This window comes from Girardinichthys multiradiatus, chromosome 22, assembly GCF_021462225.1.
Source record: "Girardinichthys multiradiatus isolate DD_20200921_A chromosome 22, DD_fGirMul_XY1, whole genome shotgun sequence".
Taxonomy (NCBI): domain Eukaryota; kingdom Metazoa; phylum Chordata; class Actinopteri; order Cyprinodontiformes; family Goodeidae; genus Girardinichthys; species Girardinichthys multiradiatus.
Window position 1 is genome coordinate 6,980,243 of NC_061814.1, and position 26,153 is coordinate 7,006,395.

At 41.1% G+C, this 26,153-nt stretch overlaps 1 protein-coding gene across 2 annotated transcripts in view; it reads right to left on the reverse strand.

The window, feature by feature from the left end:
* Window positions 1-26,153, reverse strand: part of piezo1 (piezo-type mechanosensitive ion channel component 1) — a 123,747-nt gene that overhangs the window by 81,637 nt on the left and 15,957 nt on the right. For both annotated transcript variants that reach the window (XM_047351184.1, XM_047351185.1), the window contains exons 2-6: window positions 9,472-9,567; window positions 7,197-7,362; window positions 6,959-7,100; window positions 5,559-5,781; window positions 1,579-1,792 (exon numbers count right to left, since the gene is read on the reverse strand). In XM_047351184.1, coding sequence (XP_047207140.1) covers window positions 1,579-1,792; window positions 5,559-5,781; window positions 6,959-7,100; window positions 7,197-7,362; window positions 9,472-9,567 — 841 coding nt within the window. The remainder of the gene's footprint in view (window positions 1-1,578; window positions 1,793-5,558; window positions 5,782-6,958; window positions 7,101-7,196; window positions 7,363-9,471; window positions 9,568-26,153) is intronic.

The window sequence follows — 26,153 nt, forward strand, 5'->3', positions numbered from 1 at the left end:
GTGTCTGAAACATCCCTAAACATAGGAACAGTGCTGCAATACTTTGAATGACTGAGATCATTGTTATATTCTGGAGAAGAAAATTCTGTAAATTCTGAGTCCCATAATTAGACTGTCAGCTAGACAGAAATACAGCCAGGAGAATTGGGAAATCAACCAGTGTGGGACAGTCTACACTTTGAGAGCAAATATGCCCCTAAGGGACTCTGATAACTGTGCAAGCAAAATGTTCTGAAACAAAAAACATTTTCTTTAGGAAAGTTACAGCTTCAATTTTGGTGGTGGTTATTCACATGGTATTTCGATTTTTAAGCAGATTTAGATTTTTCCCTTTTCTGTGGGGTCCCACAGGGCTCAGTTCTTGCGCCTCTGCTTTCTGTGATGTATCTGTTTGGCTTGGGCTCCATTTTTAGGAAGCACAAATGTGCCATCCATTTCAGGGCAATGACTGCTAGGTTTATTTTCCCCTTAAACAAGAGGAATCTCTCTCCAAGAAATCATTGATAGAGTGCCTTTAAGAAGTAACAGCCTGCATGACTCTTAACTTCCTTAATTGAAATGACAGAAAGAAATGCTTGCCGTTTAGTCCCAGGGTCTCCAGTGGGTCATCCTCTGTAGAACTTTGCCCTGTGGCTCAGTACATAAAACCTACCGTCACTAACCTTGGGTGAAATAGGCAGTGATTTTAATCTTGATAGGCAGATCAGTTCAGTGCTAAAATCCAGTTTTTAATCAGCTGAGACAACTGGCAACAGTGAAACATGTTCGTTTAAAACATGACTTTGAAACTGTAATCTGTACATTTGTCACAAAACATCACCGGCTAGTGCAGAATGCAGCTGCACGTCCTGCACGTCCACGAAACAGAGAGCATGTAACACCTGTTTAGCCTCACTGAACTGCATGTTCATTTTAGGGTTCATTTTTAGTTTCTTTTAATTGTTTAGTTTTTAAATGGTCATGCTCCACCCTACCTCTTTAAGCTTTTACGATTACATTGTCCCTCCCGTTCAAGTCAGGTCAGAGGGCCAGCTTCTCCTGGATGTGCATAAGACGCAGCAGAAGCTCGGAGGGGACAAAGCTTTCTCTGCGGCAGCTCCAAGGCTTTGCAACTCACTCCCAGAGCCCCTCAGACAGGACTCTTAACTGGGAATTGTCATTGGCTTTTGACCCAGCATGAAATACGTCATTCTACTGCTGATTTTAAAATGCTTATAAATAAAGTTGGCTGTGCTTGGTCAGATTTTTAAGCAGAACTATCAGATGCAAGATAAATTTATTGTAAATAGATTTAAACAGTAAAGCATCCTGATCAAATCCATGAGTGCTGTTCCTTCTCATCCATGGGAGTGGGCTTCCTCCCAATTCTACCCACAAACACTGCTTGTAAAACATAAAGAGAATCCAGACCCAACCTGGTGATGATCCATGTATTGTCCAGCCTGAGGGGGCAGTTACCCATGGCTGAAGTGACAGTAAAGTGGCTATATTTGGATCTGTGATCCAAGTCTGAATGTCCTTGGGTACAACATTTGACTCGATAAATGATTGTTTTCTGCTTCACTCATGTTGTCTTACCTGGCCCACAGACTGTGGGGTGGGAAGACGGCCTGGCCCAACACACTCTGGTACAAGTACAGACACACCATGTGACCAGCAGCAAAGAAGCCCACCATCACACACAGTGAATTAAATCCCAGGAGGTTGATTGGCAGATGGCATGCCCACCATGTGCACACACCAATGAAAAGGAGGAAGTAAAGTGCTGAGAAGGCAGAGGGCAGTGTAATCCCTAGAGTGGGAGAAACAAGAGACATTTATTAAATATATACAGAAAGACATTCATACAAACAGAAGGATGTTTCCCAAAAAAGGGAGACCCTGTTATGACCAATCAGAGCATGAAGGGGCTAAACAGGGTCTGCAGTTGGGTATTACACATACACTTGGACTGGTGGTTTATCGTCATGGTGACAGTGTGTTGGAGTCCTGGAAGACAACAGTGGCACAGTATCTTCAGCTTGGATCCCTGAACCCAAGATGGCTTGGTTGTCCAGAACTTCCATGCACCAATAAACGCTGTGCAACAATCACTTCACTTGCATCCTCTCATGCTATTGGTACCTTGATTATTATAGCCAATTCCTGTTAAACCGATAACATTGTCATGTATAAAAATGCTGATTGTGTTCCATTCTTCACAGCAAGGCTGCAACTGATGGTGGATCCCCCAAAAACCTCCTGTGATTGTTATGGAGCTCTTGCCACCATAACTGGTAGAATCACTGTGGGATATAAAGTTTGATGAGGGTGCAGGAGAGCATCTCTGGGATATGGAAAATAGCAGGGACAAACCACTTTGGACACTAATAAAAACCCATTTCATATGAAAGGAGATTTTCAAAATTGCCACAATCTAACCCTATTCTAACTGATTATGACCATTATTTACCAAGGTTCTTATCTATAGTGAAGGGGTGCAAACATATACATGCATCCTGTGATTCATATAACTCTTAGTTCAGCATAAGCCTCAGACTAATCATACCTTCCTCATGGTAATGGGACTATACTGCAGTATAACCCCTTTAAGCCCCCAAACTATTTGAAAATACCTAACAGAACATGTCAAACAATCCGAGATGTTTACCAAGCCTCCGAAGCTACCAGTCTGCAAGGATCAGAAGTGAGGCGAATCCACAGTAAGCCCAGTCTAAAAGCCACTGAGCCTAAAGGATCTGTTTCTAATGGCACCTGTTCAATCAAGCATAAAAGTTCCCATATCACTTTGCATTACTGGACTGGTGCCATGGTCTCATGCCCCATCTAAGCTCCAGCAATTACACACACCGGCTGTTTATAACCATAGCTGAGCTGTCAGCGGGTCCAAGGTTTCATTTAGCCAGTATGCCTCTGCAGCTCTCACTGAGTCTGCATTTCCACGTCAGTGATTACCATCCCGTACCTATAATCACTATTTATTGGTTGTTTTACTGATGCCTGGATCTCTATCTGGTAAGGATGTAAATTGCTTAGAAGAAATCAATGCATGGATGGGCCTAAATTTTCTTCAACTGAATCAAAACAAAACTGAAGTAATAATCTTTGGACCAAAGGAAGAGTGTTTACAAGTTAGCACACAGCTTCAGCTAATACAGCTAGAAACCACCAGTCAGGCTCGAAACCTGGGTGTAGTGATCGACTCAGACCTGAACCTTCAGAGGCACATAAAGGTAGTAACTAGGTCGGCCTTCTATCACCTAAAGAACATCTCCAGGATTAAAGGACTAATGTCTCAGCAGGACCTTAAAAAACTAATTCATGCGTTCATCTTTAGTAGAATTGATTACTGCAATGGTGTCTTCACAGGCCTGCCTAAAAAGTCGATCAGACAGCTGCACTTGATCCAGAACGATGCTGCCTGCGTCCTCACTAGAACTAAGAAAGTGGAGCCCCGGTTCTAAAGTCCCTGCACTGGCTCCCTGTAGCTCAAAGAATAGACTTTAAAATACTTCTGTTAGTCTATAAATCACTGAATGGCTTAGCACCAAAATACATTACAGACTTGTTGTCAGTGTATCAACCACCCAGACCTCTCAGGTCTTCTGGCTCAGACCTACTCTGCATACCCAGAACCAGAACCAAACATGGAGAAGCAGCTTTTAGCTCTTATGCTCCACTAATCTGGAATAAACTCCCAGAAAACTGTAAAAGTGTCAAAACCCTAAACTGCTTTAAATCAAGATTAAAAACTTATTTGTTTAGAGTGGCCTTTGACTGTACCATCTAGGCATTGTTGGTTGGGTTTTCGGTCTGATTTTCCTTTCATTTTCTCATCCATCATTCTATTCTATTTATTTACCTCTATTGTTTGATTTTCTGTATCATTGTAATGTTTTTCCTTATGTACAGCGCCTTGAATGCCTTGTTGCTGAGAAGCGCTGTATAAATAAACTTGACTTAACTTATAAAATCTTTTTCAGGTATTTTCTTGAATAAAAACATTTAACTACATGTTACATTCAATTCAATTCAATTCAAAGATACTTTATTGATCCCCGAGGGGAAATTAGAATTCCAGTACAACCCATCCAAATATACATCATGACACAAGACAATGGGGGGACGGGTCACCGAGGCTTTGCTGCCCACTCACAGGCGCTGCCCTTGCTAGATGAGAAAAGAGGCCATATTAGGTAACTAGAGGGGGAAAAAAATCATATTTCACATTTTATCCTTAGCAGGATACAGTTTGAGATTGTAAAAAACCTCAGCACAAAGAAGCAACAAGTTGACAAAACAACATCATGCCGGGAACGGTGAAGGTGGTGTGAGGGGTGCATATGTTTATCTTGAGCATGTGTGTGTGTGCAAGTAAGTCCATGAAGCACTGTCACAGAGGCCATTGTCCTTGATGGTTCGTTGGAATGTACATCAACCGGCAAAGTTCTGAGCAGGTCCACAGATGTCCTCAGGGAAGGGAGGGGGCAGAGGGAGCAGAGCGTCATGTTTACATAACTTCCAGGAGAAGTTGAAGATAGCCAGCCATCAAGGCCGTGCAGGGGAGCCAGATTCAGAAAAACAATAATTATTTGGGTTAGGCTGACTCTTAATTTTCTGTCAGCCTTGAGAGTCTCGCTGGTGCTTCTCAAAGGCGAATCCAAACAGCCAAATTCCTGGTCTTTCTGACAGATCCAAGCGAACAACTTTCTCCAAGATTTATCCCATTTCACCCGAGTCCAGAAACCGCAACCTGCCTGCGATCCTGTGTAAGGATCACATCCAGTCTGCGCTTCAGCTCACGTAACATCTCAGTCTGAGTGTTGATCACTCTGAAGATCCCATCACACATGCCTTACAATGGCCAGAACAGCTGCTGACATTTTCCGAATTTCTTGATATGCCAGGTAACCGCTGACTCCAAAAAGCAGAAATCCTGATATCAAACATCCAATTATATACACATCTTCCACATCCTCGACTGACATTATCGACAGACACACAATCCTCCACTTTTGCCAGGAGTCCATCGTGTATCCGGAGAAAAATGTCCCGTCCGGGCAAGTGGGCTCTCCCGACCCCTGTCTTCTCGTCGAGAAAATTTGATCAATTGCATTGAGAGACCAGCTGACCAAATCCATATTTTGGAAGAATTTGGAAGATGTGCAAAAAGAGGCTCCAAAAAAAAGACAAGACACAGAGCTGAAGTAGGGCAGATATGGGAGTGGTGCGGGAGACAGAGAAAAGGCGTCTACCTCCACCGAGAGCAGGAAAAGATGACATTCCATGTACAGCAGTGGTCTCCTCCCTTTGCAGGGTATACTTGTAATGTCTAAGACCAACAGAAGATCATTTAATAATGCTCTGTTTAGCTTCAGAAGACTGCGCACACAGCATCATTTTCTGGAAGGTAATTTATGGAAATTTGCTAGATTAGTATAACTAAACACAGTGTCCTGTTAGACTACACAGCATAATGAGTTAAATAGAGTTCCTCGTGAGTTTGCTGAGAAACTGTGACATGACCTGAAAAAGTAACATTATTAACCAGTCCTTACCAGCCAAACCCAGCAGGATGACAACCATGACCCTCCCCAGGTCCCGCAGAATTTTCAACACTTTGACTTTGAGACCTTCTGCCACCTGCTTGGCTCTGGTTGCTGCGGAAACTTCATAAGGGTCACCGTTCGATGACCTTTCCTCTTCCTCCTCCTCTTCATCAACCAATGACTCTTCATTCACCCCATTCTCCGTCGTTGCGTCTGCAGAATCCTCTTCAAGCTATTTAGTGAGAAGAAATGTTTACAGCTACATGAGGTGAAGAAGACAAGGACAAAAATTCAACCTATCACAGAGGAGATGAGATTCAGTGACATCAACATGACCTAGCTCTACTGTAGGGAGACCCGACAGACTTTTCCACTAAATGTTTTTACTGTATTTTATATTGTGACCAGTAGCCAAATAGCTGCTAGTGTATTACACTTGAATAGGAGTTACATTGATTAAGTAGTGAAGACACATTAGTTAGTAATATGGAATATGACTACTAAGGGGTAAAGTGAGTAACCCTGCTCATGTTTGACACATGGTTCCAACATTAACATGCTTGCAACAGTAGCAGCCCACTGTTAGCAGGACAGCCATGGACCCTGCTTACGAAGGGGTCCAATCAAATAACAGTGCCTTCCAGCCTCTACAATGTTCAGAAACCAATCTGGACAAGGAAATTCTGTCCCCAGAGACCCCGCCTAAGAACCCTCAGCCTCAAGCAGGGGTGTCAAACTTCAGTCCTAGAGGACTGGAGTCCTGCAGCTATTAGATGTGTCCCTGCTTCAATACAATACTGAATCAAATATTAGGTCATTACCTGGATTAAATAGAATGCTGGATCCTTTTCATAGTCATTACCAATGGCCATATTAATGTGGGGGTGAAATGTTAGGTTGGTTCCTTCGTGATTCATCAACTTATATAAAAACAAAAGCCTAACTTCTGTATATATCTAACAGTTTGAAGCCTGTCACAGTTTAAGAACCAAAACTGTTAAAATATTATAAAACAACCTTTGTTTCCTGTTTCTTCAAAGTATTCAGACTTTCTTTGAATGCTTTGCAGCAGTTTTCATCGATGGTTCTTTAGACTTTCCAAAGGGCTCTTCTATCTTAGAGTGCTTGTTGAATGCTTGCCTATTAATATGACAATGATTGAAACTAAACTGGTCTTCCTGAAGCCTATGGTTGACCTTATAAAGGATTTCATTTTTATTCAGAGCAGATGGGTCAAACCATGGAAAGTTTATTTGAAAAGTGAACAGCAATCTGGTTAATATAGCTTATCATCTCAAAGTGCATGATGCATGTTAGGACTGAATCCATTCCTTCTGTTTTCACCTTCTTTTTGTATTGCATGCTAATATATTCAAATAAGCCTTTAAACACAATATACAGGTACTTACTGATGTTATATTGGCTGCAGCCACCATTTCTCTGTTCCTGACCAATCTTCTGCAGAGAACTATTGTTACAAGTGACACCACACAGACTCCTACATCCGGACCCAGGAGACGTAGCACATTCCAAGGATCCTGCAAAGGAAGCCTGCAACACACATGTATATAAAGTAAGCACCAAAGCATGTGCAACATATATTAAAACCCAACCCTTGCAATCAATTAGGATGTGTACCACACATACCTGGACAGTCCGATGTGTCTGGTTATGGTCTCCCATCGTGAACAGTTATATCCTATTGCGGTGTCAAGGGGAGCATATGTATGCAGAACTGTCTGGAAACAGATATGAGCCAGAACAAACAGCAGACTGGTGCAGAATACTGTTTTAATAAACCGACCAGTGTGACCTGAAAGACAGAAAACAAGAAACAAATGATTTCAGATTAAAAAAAGTTTCAAGTATAAAAAAGATGTGCTCCCAAAGGCACTGAGTGCCTGTTTTTGTTCTATGTAGACGCACGATATCAGGAAAACATTTAATGGTAATACTAGTGCTAAAAATCGCTCATCATTGACCCATATTTCGACTCTTTTCTTTCTCAATGAGCTTCGGCATCTCAGCCAATAAATACATACATAACTTGGGGGCATTTAGGGCAGTTAGTCTAAATACAGCAGGTTACTGATATGCACTTCGAATGTAATATCCTACCAAATAATGTAACTCCCTAGGGCTGCCATGATTAGTGCCTCTGTACCATCCTTCAGTCCTGCTTTTTCTACCCATTAGTGGGATTTTGGAATTCAGCCATTTCTTCAGTCTGTCAGAGATAAAAACTGGAAACTGATATTCTTCCATAAAGTTTCTTTCAAGTCCTTTCAGGTCTTCCTCCACCTTGGACTTTTATTAACTCAGACATTCAATTAGCAATTCATTTTTGGTAGCATGTTGGCCATTTCATCCTGCACATTTGGCAAAAATGATCAGCAGCTATTCCCCTCAGTGCAATAGTTACATAGCCTTGGGTAACTGTTCAGTGGACCAGTACCTGGTATTGGCTCCTCTGGTGTCACAATGAACTTCCTTCTGAGACCAACCCATGCATTGAACCATCTAGCTACTCATGTTGTTCACTAATGATAGAAGCTTATTGTGGACAGACCAATTTTTGGTCAGTTGTTGGATGGTTTTGCCTTCTGCTGGTGATCCTTAATGAGCCAGGCTGTCCAGACTTGGCTCTCATTCACCGGCTATGGGTTCATCGGGACTGCTAAACATTCACGAAGAGCAGTTTGTTTAGCTTGCGCCTTTGTACAATGTTTGAGCTTAGTGTAGTATAAACATTGCATCTGTGAGACTCTCCAAATGGTGTTGGCTGGGTTTTTTTTTTTATCATGCCATTACATTCTGACACAGAGAACAAATTCTGCATCATGCAGGGGAAAACATCCTGTTTTAGTTTCCTGGCCTCTGTTTTTCTATTGTACCTATGCTGGCAATTAGCCTGAGGTGTGAGTCCTTGCTTGGCATCCCCTGAGGTAGGCCATTCAATGTTGTGAGGGGTTGCTGTCCTGCATGTTTTAGATTTGTACCTGCTGACTATATGGTTTCCACTGCCCATAATTTGCCTATTCTAAACCCTGGTTTAGAATAGGCACCGTCTGTGCTCCAGAGCCTCCAGTATGGCCAAACTGTGGTATTTCCATGGTGGTTTCTTTCCCCACCTTGTCGGCCTGGCTCCTTCTTTAATGATGTTTTATATTTTAGATTCCTTAAAGTAGTCCTTTGCTGTGATGACTGAAATATTAACCTTTGGCAATCTCTCAATGAACTCTGGGAAGTTCTTTCAAGACTCTTTGGAAAACCATTTCAGGTCACGAAGCTCATGGAGAGAACGCCAAGAGAGCAAAGTGGTAATCAAAGGGTGGCTTGTTGAAGAATCTAAAATATAAAAATATTTAGAGTTATTTCTCCCTGATGAGGTGTTCCAGGCACATCCCACCGGGAGGAGGCCCAGAGGAAGACCCAGGACATGCTGGAGGGACTATGTTTCTCGGCTGGCCTGGGAACACCTTGGGATTCCCCTGGACGAGCTGGCCCAAGTGGCTGGGGAGAGGGAAGTCTCGGTCTCTCTGCTTAGGCTGCTGCCCCCGTGACCCCACCCGGATAAGCGGGCTGGCGGGCGGGCGGACGGACGGATGGAGTTATTTCACACATTTTGTTTACTACACAGTTTTGATGCCTTTGGTGAGAATCTACAAAGAAAATGTATCTAAAACCTTTGACCAGTAGTGTATCTAAAGTCAGTGAGGTTATAAGGAGAAAGATGGCATGTGCAGTAAACTGCAGCTTTGAGCTTGACTTTTTAAAAAAATATTTAGCATGAACTTTGTAAATGAACCAAAACCTAAACACAGGCAATCTGCCTCCTAAATTTCAAATTGCTGACCAATGTTGGCAACTCAGGAAAAGCAGATAGATGTTATTGAGCATCTTCATACACACATGATCTTACCTCTAACTGTGTATTTGTTTGGACAGCGGAACCATGGCAGCAGCAGTAGATAGAGGAAGTAAACCAGTGACAGCAAGTTGAAGCGAAAAAGACAAGCTGCAAAAAACAGAAACATCACAGTTAACAGCTTTCTGAGATACTGTATAATTCTTTGAGCTGTGGAGATAACACATTTCCTGGGTTATCCTATAACAGATGAAAAGCACTGGGTTTAAGGTAAATCATGTCGAGGATGCACTGAGGACACAGTCATTTCAGACTAACTGTAGGTAGGCAGGGACACTTACGCATTACTTATGACAGGATTAATGATACACGATACATCAGCGACAACATAGGTAGTGGTCGATGTTAGTTATTTCTTAGCTTATTGGTATCAGCCCTAAAAGGTAAAATGTTAATTCTAAGAACATTGAATGAACTGGCAATGTCAAGGTGAACTGTGCTTGTTAGATTATCCAAAACTACACCGACCATCAAAAGCAGTGAGCAAATAAAAAAATTCCATTACCTCACTATCTCATGCTCTTTTTACTTCTCTGTAATATCCAACATTTACTTACCAGTGTTTCTAGAGAGTAATTATTTTTACAACACACAACTTTAAAGAATTTCAAGAAGAATTAACTGCACCCCTGCAGGCTTTACTTTATTGTGAATTTTTCTAATCCAAACATGGTCAAAATTTTACATGCAGGCTCCCATACATGCATACATAGGCAGAAGGCAGAAATTCTGAAACTTGCAGTGCACAAAAAATTCAGATGTACAAAACTGTGCATTGACATGTCACTGCACACGTAGCCTTCATACATCCCAATTTGCAGTGAATTGGGCGCAGCTGCACCTGTCTCCGCCCAGAAAAAACAAATGAAAAGTAGTATAAATATCTAGAAGGAACCCACCACCTGTCCAAATAACTATGGCCACTGTCTTGTGACAGTCACAGAGACCTACATACCATGAGATATATTTGTAGTGAATTACAGCAAAGCAACCACTTCTTGAATGACCTCAGCGACTTGTTTTGTTCTACAATGTGTGTATCTAAACCAAACCACTCTGTCTAGCTGCTGCATTGAGCTCAATCATAGCTTAATGCTGATCATTCTAATGATATGAATAAGATCATAATTAGGATAATTATTGTTATTATTACTGTATAAAAGAATCATAAGTTGAGTTGCATTAGTGAGACACATTTGAGCATCACAGATAGGTTGCACATATATTGAATGAAAATGCTTTCTATTCATAAATTCATATTCACTTACAGTATGAGTCCAGTCCATAGCTCTGACTACATTCAGAAATCAGCTCCTTGCTGCAAATATGAACCACAGTTTAGGGTAACTTTCTACATTAATGGAGTCATATTTCAGTGTATTTAGGGGAGGTTTAGCTATCTGTAGTTTTTGTCAAATTCAAAAAGTTTGCGTGGCTTCCGCACATTTTCACTCAACGTTCACTTTTGTACATGCTGAGTTGTGCGTAAAACACTGTGCCGCAAGGTTTTTATGCATAGGCACATTTCATACATGAGGCCGTAGAGGACTGGAAAAGTCCAAGGAACTCAGCAAACACCACGAAGGAGAGTTGCAGCAGAAGTTTGAAAAGACTTTGGGAGCCATTCCTAAACCACTGCATAGTCTGAGATTATCAGTTCAAACAAAGACCCAACTGTCACCGAGATGAAAGAAAATTGCTTTGCATGTTCAGAAAAAAGCCAAGAAAGACTAAGCAGGATGAACTGGAAACTGCTGAAACAGCAGTATTCCTGTCCATACAAAAGCTAGTTTTACATCACCATGAACTGAGAAAGTGTCGAACAAGGAAGAGGGCTGTGCTCCACAGGGGATATCCTCAAGCTCAACTATAATTTGCAGCTGTCCACATTAACAAGCTACACGCCTTCTGAAGAGTAGTCTTCTAGTCAGACAAGACAAAAATTGATCTATTTGGCCACAGCGACATGGAGTTCAGAATAGGGCTTTCAATTCTGAGAACCATCAAGCACATTGGTAGTATTGCCATGCTGTGGGTCTGTTTCTTTGACTGTGGTGTTAGGGCATTGCATGTTGTAGTAGAATTAATCCTGAGGAGAACTGGCTCAAAATTCTTTAATTTCAACTCAAATCCACAGCTGGGTGGTTGAAACTTCAAGCAAAACCTTGATTACTTCCAGAGGCTTAAACTGAGGTTCCTAAAGCCTCAACACTTAAAAACCAGGTCTGCTCCCAGAGACAACCATGTATACATTTTCTATACCCACTTCATCCTTGCAGGGTCGCGGGGAAGCTACAGGTCATTTCATTACATTCAGAGAGAGAGAGAGAGGGAGAGAGCCTGGAACACTCAATCACACTTAAGGAGACTTTAGATAGGCCAGTCTAGCTTACATTTGGTTTGAGTACCTAGAGGGTACTCCAACAGGCACAAGAACAACACACAACTTCCACAAACATCTATCTATCTATCTATCTATCTATCTATCTATCTATCTAAATCTGCTAATGGCACAAAACGTCTCCAAGATAAAATAAGCGCAAGATCTTAATCTCCATCCTCTCTGCCATGGCTACCTTATTCACTTGCTCTGCAAAGTGGGAACATCTCTGACACTGTATGAAAACAGAACAGATGTCAAACACCATAAGAATGGTGCTTCACTTCCAAACCATAAACATAAGAAGTTGTATTTGTTACTGCACTCTGTTGCCATCACTACAACAAAATCACCTTGGTTCCTGGACCAAGAAATCAAATTGACAAAAGACAAAATAAGTGAAAATAAGTCCTATATTAAGCACCAATAAAATGAAAATGACAAAGCAGTATAAGAGCCCTAGATGGTGTGTGATTTATATGAAATATCTCTAATTTGAAGGTCGTTATAATGTTCTTGAGGACAATGTGTCCTCAAGCCTGAAAACCAGCCTGAAAAGTATGGACTATTTTCAGTGAAAAAATATGTAAATGAAGGATTTAATACATGCTATGAAGGAATACATTCATACAAATATAATTAAGATACATATTGTAAATGCCCAGAGCATCAGTTTCCACCTATAACTACAGAATGAGGAGTAAAGAGGAGCTCCACCCTACTTCCCAGTCATGACTTGATGTCTCTGAACATGCATGATAACAGTGGTGAGTAGCCGCAGCACATATCAGTTAGCAGCACATGGACCTGGGCTGTTGTCTTTCCTGAGCGGGTCCCATGTTCAGACCTTTAGTATGTATAAAGTGCTCTACATCAGGATGTTTCAATGGTCTGTTTTGTTCAGGTGGCATACGTTGTAACATACTGTGTCTTTATCTAAGCACATTCACATTCACTACATGGGAAACCTGTTTTCCCATCATTTTAGGTTTGCTCTAAATATTAATCTAAACAACCAATAGACAGCTTCACAGCTCCTCCATAAAAGCTGTATGCACATGCTCCATACCTTCTTCTGTTTCTGTTCTCTTTCTGTAGTGACATTACAGCACCACATACAGGCCTGGCATGCATTCTACAGTATTTTGAGTTGAATCCTGTAATAATGAAGTGTCCTGGTGCAAATGAAGGGCATTTAAGTGCATTTATATGCAACATTTAGGGAACAAAGGTTTTCTAGATAACAGAAAATGTTGTAGTTATTGAAAAACAAAAAAGTTCAAAAAGTTGTTATACCTATTCAGCTGGCCTAAATGTTTTCACTGACTGATATATTACCTTATTAAAAGAGGAACATTTTAACTCATTTTGATTTTGGTGTCATTGGTTTTGGTCCTAGCCACCTTTAAACAAGCATTGAGGACAGCATGTTTTGCCTTCAGTATTCTGTCTCCTCTCTCAGGAGAGCTTTGTGTATTTTCTCTAACACCCTGTTGTCTGAACAGGCAAGACAGAACAGATGGAACCCAAATCTTAGGACACAAACAGTTCATCTTTATCTGCCACATTGTTTTACTTATATTTCCCAGAATTATCTGCTGAAACATCTTAGAAACCTTCACTGGCCTGATTTCACCCAGTAGCCTTTTTTAGTAAAAACAAGAGGAGAAGAGTGGGAGAATGCACAGAACATGACCAGCCAATTTATCCCTGCACTGAACAAGGCTTTCTGGAAAATGTAAATAAGGAAAAAAACAAAAATCTTCCAATTTTAACCCAGTAGAACCAATGACCTAAATTGTTATTCCAGGATTTACTTTAAAAAAGTTTCAATGTTTCTGCAGGTCACCAGTGTTTGGAACAGTCTAAAAAGCACATTCTGAGTGAAATATTGATTGCAGGTATGAAATATGGGGACGGAGGACGGATGGATGGATATTTACTTTTTGCCAAACATTTGGTTTGTGAATACCAGCCCAAAGCGGCAGAATTATTGAACACTCGGTGAAGGAATTCAAGCTTTGGCGTTCTCAAACAGCAAGCTGAAGCTCAGAGGAGATCGGACCTTTTCAGTCATGGCTTCAAAATTATGGAACGAGTTGCCGTTAAATATTAGACAGACTTGTTCTCTTGCTTTTTACAGTCTATTGAAAACACACCTATTTGCTGGGGCTTTTGACACAGTGTGAGTTGGTTTGTTACTTTTACCAGAGTCTAGTAGTGTGTTTTAATTCTGCTTTTATTGTTTTTGTCATACTTTATTATTCTATTATTCCAATTCTATTATTCTATTCATTTAAAATGTTCTTTATAAATTAAACGGATTTGGATTTGTACTCTTTACCTAGGCTAATAACAGTCAATTAGACTACTAAGGAAAACTAAGAATGAAGAAAACTAATGAACTACAAAAAAAAGAGAACAAAATAAAAAAAAAATAGAATTGAATTAAAGCCAATTAAGACAATTTATAAGTGATGGGAAATCAGTTGCGAAAATGAAATATTATTTTCATAGAATAATATTTATAAGTCTGATTTGCCAAATTAGAAATCAATAACATTGTGGCCAGTTGATTCTTAAAATATGTTGAATTAGCCCTAACAGTGAATTCATTTTGAATGGAGCGTGTATGAGCTTTCATAAGACGGTGAACAACAAACGAGCTGTGTCGTTAGCACAGCAGCGCTAATACTGGCTAGTTTTTAGCAATTTCAGAGCTATTGACATTTAGCTTTAGCATTAAGGCTACCAGAGGCAATTTAGCTTGTTTTTCAGGATTATACAGACATATTTTAACAGGTTACTTAGAGGAGATGAGAGATGGGAAAACACAGATAAAAAGGGTCAAGTTACATTATCATTAGTGTTTAAACCACTCATTGAAATGAAGTTTGTGCTAACTTTATAACACCACCACAAACAAGTAAAGTAGCTTCTAGGCTTAGATGCCTGTTAGCACTCAGGCAGTTAAACAACACAAAGCAAACACAAAGAAATAAGAAATATTTAAATTGTTTCATTGTAAACTAGTTTTCTCTGCCCAGACACAACCTCTTATGTGAACTGTTCAGGTGAACAAGAGGACAGGAGGTGCAAAGGAGGTCCAAAGGGGCAGTGGGTTGCATGGCGTGCAGCAGCTCTCGGTTAGGCCACCTCATGGGGAGCATCTTCTTGGGGAATCTTTGGCTCAGTCTTTTTCTGCTGAAGCTCAGACAGAAAGGTTAAGGTGACTAGCCTTATTTCCGGCCAGGGATATAGTCATTGGATGCACAAACAACAGATCCTACTTAACATTTTAGGCCACAAGGTTCTAGGGACCCAAGGTTCTTTGAAGAGGTAGTCTAACTCAGCCACCAAAGTCCGACACCCATGCACGTGTTCACTATGCCACTCTAGAGAACTGCTGCAGGAAAGAGAGGGAATACGGCTGTGTGCCAGCATTTTGTAGACTTGTGATGCCGCAGGGATTCCAGCAGTGACTCCTCTTTCCTAGGAGCTTTTCTGAAAAATGGGTTAATGCCGTGCATTCTGGATTTCACCCCTTTGTTGTCCTGTGTGTGTAGTTCAGGGGTTGTTCTAAAACATTGTTATTAAATTATAAAACTAATGTATTTCATTAAGTGATAGCACAATATATGCAATATGGTTGATGCACTTAAGATCAAGTATTGGAAAACAGACATTTCTTTAACGGCTTACTATTCCTTATTTTATGATCAAATGTCTGAGGTGTTGAGAATATATAAATGTAAGAAAGGAAAGAAAGAAGGACCATTTACTGTAACTACAATATGTAGGTTTTGATTAGCGTTTAATGATCTTTGGGATTATTCCCAAAAAAACCAATGCAGTATAAATTAAGAAAAATAACAAGAAGTTCAAATAAAAGATGCGATGAAAAGCATTGATTAATGCTACTTATTACAATCCTTTTTGTGGTGTTCATGGAAAAGGTGTTGTTGTGGAGACTTGGTTTAGGAACCTCCGGCCCACATCTTTGCTTTTTGCAGATTAAGTGAATCTGACCGCATCTTCATGCAGTGACATTCAGCGTGCATTGGAGAGCAGAGTAGGTAACAGCCAGGATAAGAGTCACTTCCTCCACGTCTGAGCATGGAATGCTCCCAGTGATGTCAGGACAGAGCTGCAGAATGAGCAAATTTTCGTACTTGGAACTTCTGACTGCAAATGTTGACCTAATGGCATAACATCATTCTGTTTGCATCTTAGGGCACATTGCATCACATTGTGTTCAATTATTCTCTATTTATCACAACAGACAACATTCAAATGAATTATTATCTATGTCACTCTAAGATCTTAGTTTAAAATACATCTGTCAGGGTAAGTGCGCATATCTGTCTGTCTTTTGTGCATCTGTGTTAATCCAACGATCCATCCAGGGTATTTCCCACTCCCTGCCCAATGACTGCTGAGACAGACTCTACAGGGGTTGGACAATGAAACTGAAACACCTGGTTTTAGACCACAATAATTTATTAGTATGGTGTAGGGCCTCCTTTTGCGGCCAATACATCGTCAATTTGTCTTGGGAATGACAAGTCCTGCACAGTGGTCAGAGGGATTTTAAGCCATTCTTCTTGCAGGATATCAATATTCCCTGTATCTGGACCAAGTAAGAAACTTGGTCTTCAGTAGATCCTAGAATGAGGTAAATATAGCCTCATTAAGAACAGCAATACAAAATAAACAGTAAAACAGGACTATAAGAGCATGAATCTGATCAGAAATGACAAAAAACTTAAAAGGGCCAGGAAAATACCCTATGGTTAAATCTCATGAAATAGATTAGAGGTTGAAATCCTGACAGTGTGCTGGGTGTAGGCCTGATGTTGATGGATCAAAACCATAATCTTTTGTACTCATGATCTACACTTACCTCATCCAGGTCAGGGTTGCTAAGGACTGGAGCCTATCCCAGCAATCACAAGGGCTACACCTAGGACAGTGTAGCAGTTCATCAGAGGGCTGATACAGAGGCTCACAAGATAGATTACCATGCACACACACAGTGGGCAATACAGAGTTACTGACTAACATACCATGCATGTTTTTGGACTGTGGAAGAAAACTAGCTGTCTCCAGGCATGCACAGGGAAGACTCCAAACAAAAAGGCAGAGGTAACATGCGCTCCTGTGAGGCCACAGGACCAACCAAAGCACACATGCAGACCTAATCCTTAGTCTGCTAGGATCTGCCAAATGAAGAAAAGAAATACATTTCTAAAAGGAGTAACATTTACATTATCATTACTCAGAAATCTCCAGCTAAACAGTTTCACCAGTAACTGGTTCAGACAGACAGCTGTATTGGTTCTTAGAAAAATAATGAAGAATGGTCACTTTTATTTTCTTTTTATTGTAATTTAGTTAAAATAAATGTATACATTGGGCCTTTGGGGTTTGTTTGTTCAGTTGGCTGGTTGGTTGATTATTATGATGGTTGGTTAGCAGCTCAGTTGGCTAGTTTGTTAGTTGGTTTTTGGTCTGGCAGATTGCTCATTCGGTTGGTTGGTCATTTGTTTAATTATTTGATGGTTTGTTGGCTGCTCACTTGGTTGGTTGGTTTGTTGGTTGGTTGGTTGGTTGGTTGATTAATTGGAGGGTTTGTTGGCTGTTTTGTGGTTAGTTGGTACTGTACAGAAATAAACAAGAAGTGTACAGAGACAGATTTCAAGAAGCTGTTCACTAGCATGTCTTTTGGAGATATCAAGTAATGACTATTTTGTTCAGACATTTACAAAGCTCTCAAAAGCACCACAAAACAAAATTGAATGAATACAGTTATTATGCTCTACTTATGTGTTGGCACAAATAATCTTTTCTCTCCACTAAGAAGAACGTATTGACTAAATTTTAGGAGCAGTGAATCAAATATGTAAAACACTTCCAACAGAAAATTTGCTACATAAATAAACAGAGTTCCTTTCTGCAGGTCACCCCACAATCTTTTTAGTGAATGAAGGGACTAGTATGATGAAATTACTCCTTCCCTTTTTTTTAACCTTCATTTCAAAATGTAATGCAATTTTTGTATCCCTGTTGTAACAGAGATATATTATCCACATTAGGAGAACAGCAGATCTCTTCTATGTGTATTTCTGTCATAATGTGGGTTTCTGTTGGACCAATATGCAGGGAAGAATTCCCGAAGCTCGAAGTTTGCAGGTAAGACGACACTTTATTGCTCATGGCTGGACACGGACAGGGTACCAGGCGTGCACACAAACACAAACAACATATAAGGAACCAGCAGGGAACAAAGGAAACAAACGGGCTTAAATACAAAACTGGACAGCAGGGGGAACCAATGACACACATGACCAGACAATCAGGGGAAAGCACAGAACAGGTGTGGGCTTGGGGTGCAGGGAGACAGAAAACAAAAGAGTAGACCAGGTAAAATAACAAAACATAAACTCAAGAACTCAAAACACAAGCAGGTATGACATGGCCCCTCCCTTTAAGAGCGGATCCCAGAAGCCCACAAAACAAACATCTGACCAGGGTGGGCGGAGGGGGCCTCGGAAGGAGGGCCAGAGGTCAGGCGGCCAGCCCAGAGGCCGTCCCCGGCAGACCCAGAGTTCAGGCGGCCGGACCGGTGGCCGTTCCTGGCAGATCCGGCGTTCAGCGGGCCGGCGACGTAGGGGCAGGCGATCAGCGGGCCGGCGACGTAAGAGCTGAGCAGGTCGGTGACGTAGGAGCCGATGATCTGACGGCCGGCGGCGGGACCAGGAGAACCCACGGTGGAGCTCAGAGGCGCAGTGCAAAGACCGTTGGGATCTGCGGCGGAGCCGCCAAGACATAGCAGGTGGAGAGGGTGCGTCCTCGCACCCTTCAGGGACAGGAACAGGAAATGGAGACAGGTCCTCCACAAACTCCTCCGGAACGGGAACCAGTGATGGAGGCAGTTTGTCCTCGGAGCCCTCCAGGACAGGACCGGGAACAGGAGCAGGAAGTGGAGGCAGTCCATCCACGAGCCCCTCACGGACAGAAACAGAGTGTGAGGGCGGCTCGGCTTGGGACCCCTCCGGAACAGAACTAGGGACAGGATCGAGGTGTGGAGGCGGTTCTTCCATAAACCCCTCCGGAACTGCACCAGGAACAGGATTAGGAGGGAAGCAGCGGTGATGGCTGATCAGGAGCTAAACCATGAGCCGGAAAACCGTGTCGAGCTTCGGTGGAGAGGCGGGTGGAGGAGGGAGCAGGAGATCTCATAGAAGCGGCAATTTCTCCCAGGGCCCTTTGTTGCTCGGCCTTGATGGTGTGGTGAACCCGAGGATCAGGGAACAAAATCCCTCCTCGCCTCGAGCCAGTCTTGGAGGCTGCCAGCTATTTCCAGCCTTCTCCATGGTGAGCTGGGAGACGCCACCAGGTGAAAAAAGAATTTGGCCAGAACCTCACCCCTCTTGAATTCCCTCACCATTCCTCCTGCTTGGCCTCGTTGGCTGGTTCCTTCTGTCATAAAGTGGGTTTTTGATGGACCAATATGTGGCGAAGAACTCCTGAAGCTCGAAGTTTGCAGGTAAGACGACACTTTATTGCTCATAGTTGGACACGGACAGGGTACCAGGCGTGCACACAAACAACATATAAGGAACCAGCAAGGAACAAAGGAAAATAACGGCCTTAAATACAAAACTGGATAGCAAGGGGAACCAATGACACACATGACCAGACAATCAGGGGAAAACACAGAACAGGTGTGGGCTTGGGGTGCAGGGAGACAGAAAACAAAGGACTAGATCAGGTAAAATAACAAAACACAAACTCAAGATTTCAAAACACAAGCAGGTATGACAATTTCTTCAAAATAAGCTTTTTGTTTTTCTTTGCTCATGATCTAACCCACGCCCAGTCACATTGTTCTTGCAGAGGCATACAGTCATAGTGGTCACAAAAATCTAGGCTGCCTGAGGATGTCAACAGAGAGTCCTAATGGACCCTAATGTATGGATACCAGGTATACAGGAAATTAGGTATATGCAATATGCGCAAACATATCAAAATGGCAAACATACACCCCAAATAATAGGTCTTCTGTTCAGGCACTGTAAAATAAATTACTAAAATTTATTATTTCCAACTTTATTGAAAAAGTTGCTTGTGGCTGCTATTCTGGCTTTGAAACAACTTAGTTGTAATTGTTAATGGCAACGCTACCTTACCACCTCCTTACATTCTCACCTTTTATGCTGAATTTGAGCAACGAGTGTCACTAAATATAATACAGGCACAGAGAGTCTGAATGGATGACACTTAAATAATTAGTTGAGACTTATTGCAATACTGATAAATTTGTGATATATTGTGCACACCTCGTGGGACCAGATGATGAAAATTGCATCACACAGGCTTTGTGGTCAAGCAGAAGGCAGAGGGGACTGGGAGGTAAAAAAAAAATGATACCTTGGAAAACATAAAAACATAAATGCCTGGCTATCCAAATAAAAAGGTCAGTGCTGATAAACGAAGTTTCCAATAAGCTCCTTGAAATCCTTCACCCAGGAGACCTCGTGCACTGCAGCGGAACACCTCATGCTTTTATTTGACTAAAAAGGGAATGTGTGAATTTAACTGTAAATGCTAAGTGTGCAGCGAATGGCTGTAGCATTAGACAGAGAATGAGAGAAGAACAACATTCTTCACACAAAATTAACACCCATGCTTGGGTTTATATGGAGAAGCTGCAGACCAGCTTCTAAATTCTCCAGTTGTTCTTACTTCTCCAGCTCCAGCATCTTAACATTTTGGCAAGAACATGCAACATTATCCTTTAAACATAAAATTTAAAGAGGAGAGAATGTACCCCTGCTGATTCTGCTGACAGGGTTAAATGATACGAGGTATTTACAGAACAAACAGCAGTAAGGAATCTCTGTGGGTGATGAAACCTGGGAAGTATAATTAGTAGAAAACTAGTTTCCCTCTTCGTTAGCATTCACACCAGCAACCAGGGTGATGTAACCAAAGGTTACTGAACAACGTGTGCCTGTAGAACATGTGCCTGTAATGGCCCAAAAGAACAACCAGCAGGCTCAAGCAGCTTCAACAGAGGCTGAGCAAAGAGTGCATCATACCAGAAAACCTGATCACACTTTGAAAAACCTCTATCACCTAATGAGATAAAACTGATGAGGTACAATGTTTAAATGCTGATGTATAATAATGTCACGGGGTTGTAATAATGACTACAGTCACATTCGCCTTTCACCTGCAAAGTATTTAGCATAAGCTAGTTCAACATTCACACTTTGATCAAAGATTGGTCACAAATATTTTTCACAGTGTCATACACCGAATAATAAATTTTATTGTCAACATTCAGTTCGTCAGTTTCATCAGGGTTTATGAGCTTGTTGTATTTTTTATCATTTTTAATACATAAAGTAAAAAATTAATTGGAAGTAAAATATTACTTGGCCTATTCTTTTCAACTCCCTCCTTGGTCGCCTTAACATTAGATGTAAGTAACTTTCACTCTATTAGGTTTAAAATCAAACCCTGAATGCACAACTCATAACCCAACCCAGCGGTGTTAAATCAAGCCACACCTTAATCACTTCATATTTGACCCAGGATTGGGTGTTTGTAACCCAGCTGTTTTAAAGTGTAACATATTTTTTATTATTGCTTCAGCAATATACGATGAGTACGTATGAAATCCTTAAAATGTGTATTTCTGCACTTGGTCCCACCCAGATAGGAGTTCGTAATGATCAACTCATGCAACATTTCTAAATTTCCAAAGAAACATTCAGTTTCTCAGCAGCCAATTCAGGCCTTCTATGAAAAAAAATCTCCTGTATTATCATCTGTTTGTGCCTCTAGAAAAACACTTTTTGCAATACACAAACAGAATGGAAGCTATTAATGGTAATGGTATACAGAAAACACACACTTTTAATTTTAAGGCTTTACAGATTTTAGGGTTTTTGAGGTGTGGCTGTTTTTTAAGCAAACATTTCCTCTTTGACTTCATCTTTGTTTATTAGATAACAGAATGCTGGAATGTGTTGTGTGGATTTCTACCCTCTTTTTAGAATTAAATGCATTTGGAATTTTTATTTTTATTTTAATTAACCAGGGAAGATCCATTAAATCGTACAACGGGGCCCTGGTAAAGACGTGACATTTGAATACCCAGACCCTGACAGAGGGTGTCTATTCTTTTCACCATGACTGTACTTACCTATGATAGGTTAATGAACCAAATAAGTTCTTATCAGCTCTATTTGTGCCTCTAATGATCAGATCATGGTCTCATGCTTGTTGCTCTTTGCTTTCCTCCTGTAAAACCCGTCCAAGCTCACACACAAGCTTAGTATTTCTCACTCAGTCAGGATATCTCTTTAAACTAGCGAAGTATTTATAGAGCCTGCACAATACATACCTTGTACTTCAGTAAAAGTAAACCTTTTTTAAATGTTGCAGTAATTATGATTTTTCTCTTACACCAGAGATGAGGGCATGGGGGTATCTGAGACTAAATAAAATAAAATCTGAATTAAATCATAGAAAAAACTGAAAAGAGCTAGGTAACTAAGTACATTATCAAAGTCATGCTGGACTTTGCCAATGAACAAGGAGGACAATGATAAAATCTTCTTATTCCTCGCTATGGTTGCAAAAAAAGGAAAAGAAAAAAGGAATAGGGCTAAAAATGGTTTTAATTTGCTATATATACCATTTCTGTCACCAATAACCCAATCTGGGATGGCAGATTAAAAAGTGAACTTCTTACAGAAGATAATTGCTTGACACATATTTTAGAAAGTCTGGTAATGACAGTCATTTTTGATTTTGTTCCAATTCCATATCAACACATATACCTTGCAGTGGTGGACTTACACTTCTTGTTTTAATGTGTGGTCTATAAAACATTCAAGCTGGTAGAAATTGTTTAAAAACGTTTTTTCTTTTCAAGTAACTTTTAGACAAACCCTGCCTTGCTTGCTGTACACAGCCTTAGAACATTCAAAGTAACAAGGGTGCATTTATGTTCTTGGTTATTTCAATCCAAATTCAAAGATACTTTATTGATCCCCGAGGGGAAATTAGAATTCCAGTACAACCATATGCATATGCTTATCTTGAGCATGTGTGTGTGTGCAAGTAAGTGTGTGGAAATAAGTAAATGAAGCACTGTCACAAAGGGCATTGTCCTTGATATGTTGGAATGTTCATCAACCGGCCATTCTGAGCAGGTCCACAGATGTCCTCAGGGAAGGGAGGGTGCAGAGGGAGCAGAGCGTCATGTTTACATAACTTCCAGGAGAAGTGGAAGATAATCAGCCATCAAGGCCATGCAGGGGAGCCAAATTCAGAAAAACAACAATTATTTGGATTTTCCGTCAGCCTTGAGAGTATCGCTGTTGCTTCTCAATGGCGAATCCAAACAGCCAAATTCCTGGTCTTTCGCCAGATCCGAGCAAACAACTTTCTCTAAGATTTATCCCATTTCACCCCTGAGTCAAGGAACCGCAACCTGCCTGCGATCCTAAGGATCGCATCCAGTCTGCGATTCAGTTCACGTAACATCTCAGTCTGAGTGCTGATCGCTCTGTAGATCCCATCACATATGCCAGGCAGCCTCACAATTGCCAGAACAGCTGCTGACATTCTCCGAATTTCTCGATATGCCAGGTAACCGCTGACTCCAAAAGGCAGAAATCCTGATATCAAACATCCAATTATATACACATCTTCGACATCCTCAACTGACATTGTCGACAAACACACAATCCTCCACTTCTGCCAGGAGTCCATCGTGTATCCACAGAAAAACATCCCGTCCGGACAAGAGGGTTCTCCTCCACCCTGTCTTCTCGTCAAGAAAATTTTATCAATTGCCTTGAGAGACCAGCTGACCAAATCCATAACTCAGAATTTGGAAGATATGCAAAAAGAGGCTCCAAAAAGAAGACAAGACACAGAGCTGAAGCAGGGCAGATATGTTAGAGGTGCGGGAAACAGAGAAAAAGCGTCCTCCTCCACCGAGAGCAGAAAGAAAACTAAGTAAAAATGTTGGTATGAGACATTTGTTTCTTTTGGCAGTTGTACTAAACCTAAAACACACACACACACCTATGTCTTTCTATCTTTACAAGGACTTTGCATTGACTTACATTCATTTTCTATTCATTTCTATGGCCTAACCCTGGCCCAAACCATTACTAGTAACCCTAACCCTAGTAACCTAAACTCAATTAGGCTTAAACCTAACCTCTAACCCTGAAAACAGCATGAAAAACATAAGGACCAGTCCTCACTTTTCAAAAATCACCTCTATATGTTGTTTAAAAACTTCTGACAGTCCTTTTTCGGCAGCATATACAAGAATACAATCAGACACACCCACAGTTTTTCACTCAACCACAAAACAGACTTTTGTTCATGACTTGGATCCTATCTATGGAAGTGCAAAGCTACAGATCAGATGTAGTCAATGCATGAGATGAGATTTTCTTGATACTGCCTGGCATCAGCATGTTATGACATGTTGTCACACCATTGATGGCACAATTGTAAGGCACTAGTGGAAGACATATCTGAAATCTGTCAGTGATATAAAAAAAGCTTCAAACTAAATAATAAAACAAAAAATAACTGATAGCAGGCAAGATATTGATTCAAAAAAGCTGACGCCATTAACAAAGCCAAAGGAGCAGTCATAATTCACTGACTGCACAAGGACGCACCAATATTCAAAGACAGTGAAAAGTGGGAGATATAGGTGTGCAATCTAGAAACAGAAAACGGAAAAGTCAAGAGAGCAGAACCCACAGCAGGGCCCAGCTCAGTCCCCGCAGTCCACAGCTGGCTCAGAACATCCCAGTGAACCATTGCAAGCCACTCAGGAACTCACGCTGCAACACTGACCCTCACAATGGTTCTGCCCACCAGAGGCCCCAAAGACGTCCCCGCACCAACAGTCCCCAGAGACTCTCCTGCCACTGCAGCTGTCAAGGCATGGAGAAAACAAAGGCCAGGGCGCCAAAACTCCCCCTCTTATCTTTAGTAATGAATGCAGGAAAGTAAAAGACAGAAACTGCCAAGTTTTGTTGAATAGGCAGCTTTTCCTTGGCCTCTTAAGGATGTTTTTCCATGAGCTTTTCCAATCTGTGCAAGATAGAAATCATGCTACCAGTATTGGCAAGTGAGCAAAGGGCCTCTGCTGTTAAAGTGATCAGGATTCATGTCAGACGACTGTCCCTTCCATTAGATCTACAACAGCCAGTCCCCTCACACAAGCTGATTCACAAAACCTTTAGTAAGCCATCGCCAACAGAGTAAAAAGCTTCTCTTGTATTACAGTTCATATGTAAGCACCACAGCCAGTTATTCTCCTCAGAGCAACTGTCCAATAAAGGACAGGATGAACAACTGGGTGTGAGTCAGCTTGACAAAGTGACACATCCAGAACTGTTTTGCCTCTTCATATGTCTTCCATATGTGGTCCAGTAAAGATTGGCAATGAGAGCTAAAAAAAGATGGAAGATGGGAAAACATTGCAACTGATCTGTTGCCATGCATGTGTGCAGCACAGACAACAATGGCTCTACACAGCAGAACTAGATATGTCCTTTGTCCATTTCTACTACTAATCCACCATGAATTTATAAAGTCAGATGTCATTCAGCACAACCGAAAATTTAAGCAGAGACTGATAATCACACATTCATCATTAGGCTGGTAAGACACAGCTAAAACAGCACAATTACAGACAATTACATGAGCTCCCCAACATGGAGGTGACACAAACTACAACATTTAGATTGCTCTATACTGATCTGAAGTAAAATAGCTGTAATTGTGTTTATTGAAATAAATCTGAACTGGATTGTATAGAAACAAATTGGTTTTGTATGAACTGCCTGTAACTGGATTTAAGTCCGATTTCTTTTTTTTTTTAGGTGCTCTAAGATGACTTTTACTGTGAATAAGTCCTACCATAAAGAAACTTCACTGTACTAGCTGTAGTGAAGAACACACATATTTGAAACAGCTTTGATCTGAAGGCCTTATTCATTACCAGTGAGGTTAACCAGCTTATCTGGACTTCTGCAGACCAATTCTGCGCTCCATTTGCCTGGGCAGTCAGAACCCAGATCTAAGACTGATATCACACCCAAGTAAACCATGTTTTAGTTGCACGTTGGAAAACCAGTAAGATTTGTTATATATTGTACTCAATGACCAGGCTAACCACTGCGAGCTATGCAGGAAAATAACCCTGTATTTCTCTGCATTAAAGTATTTGAACAATGTA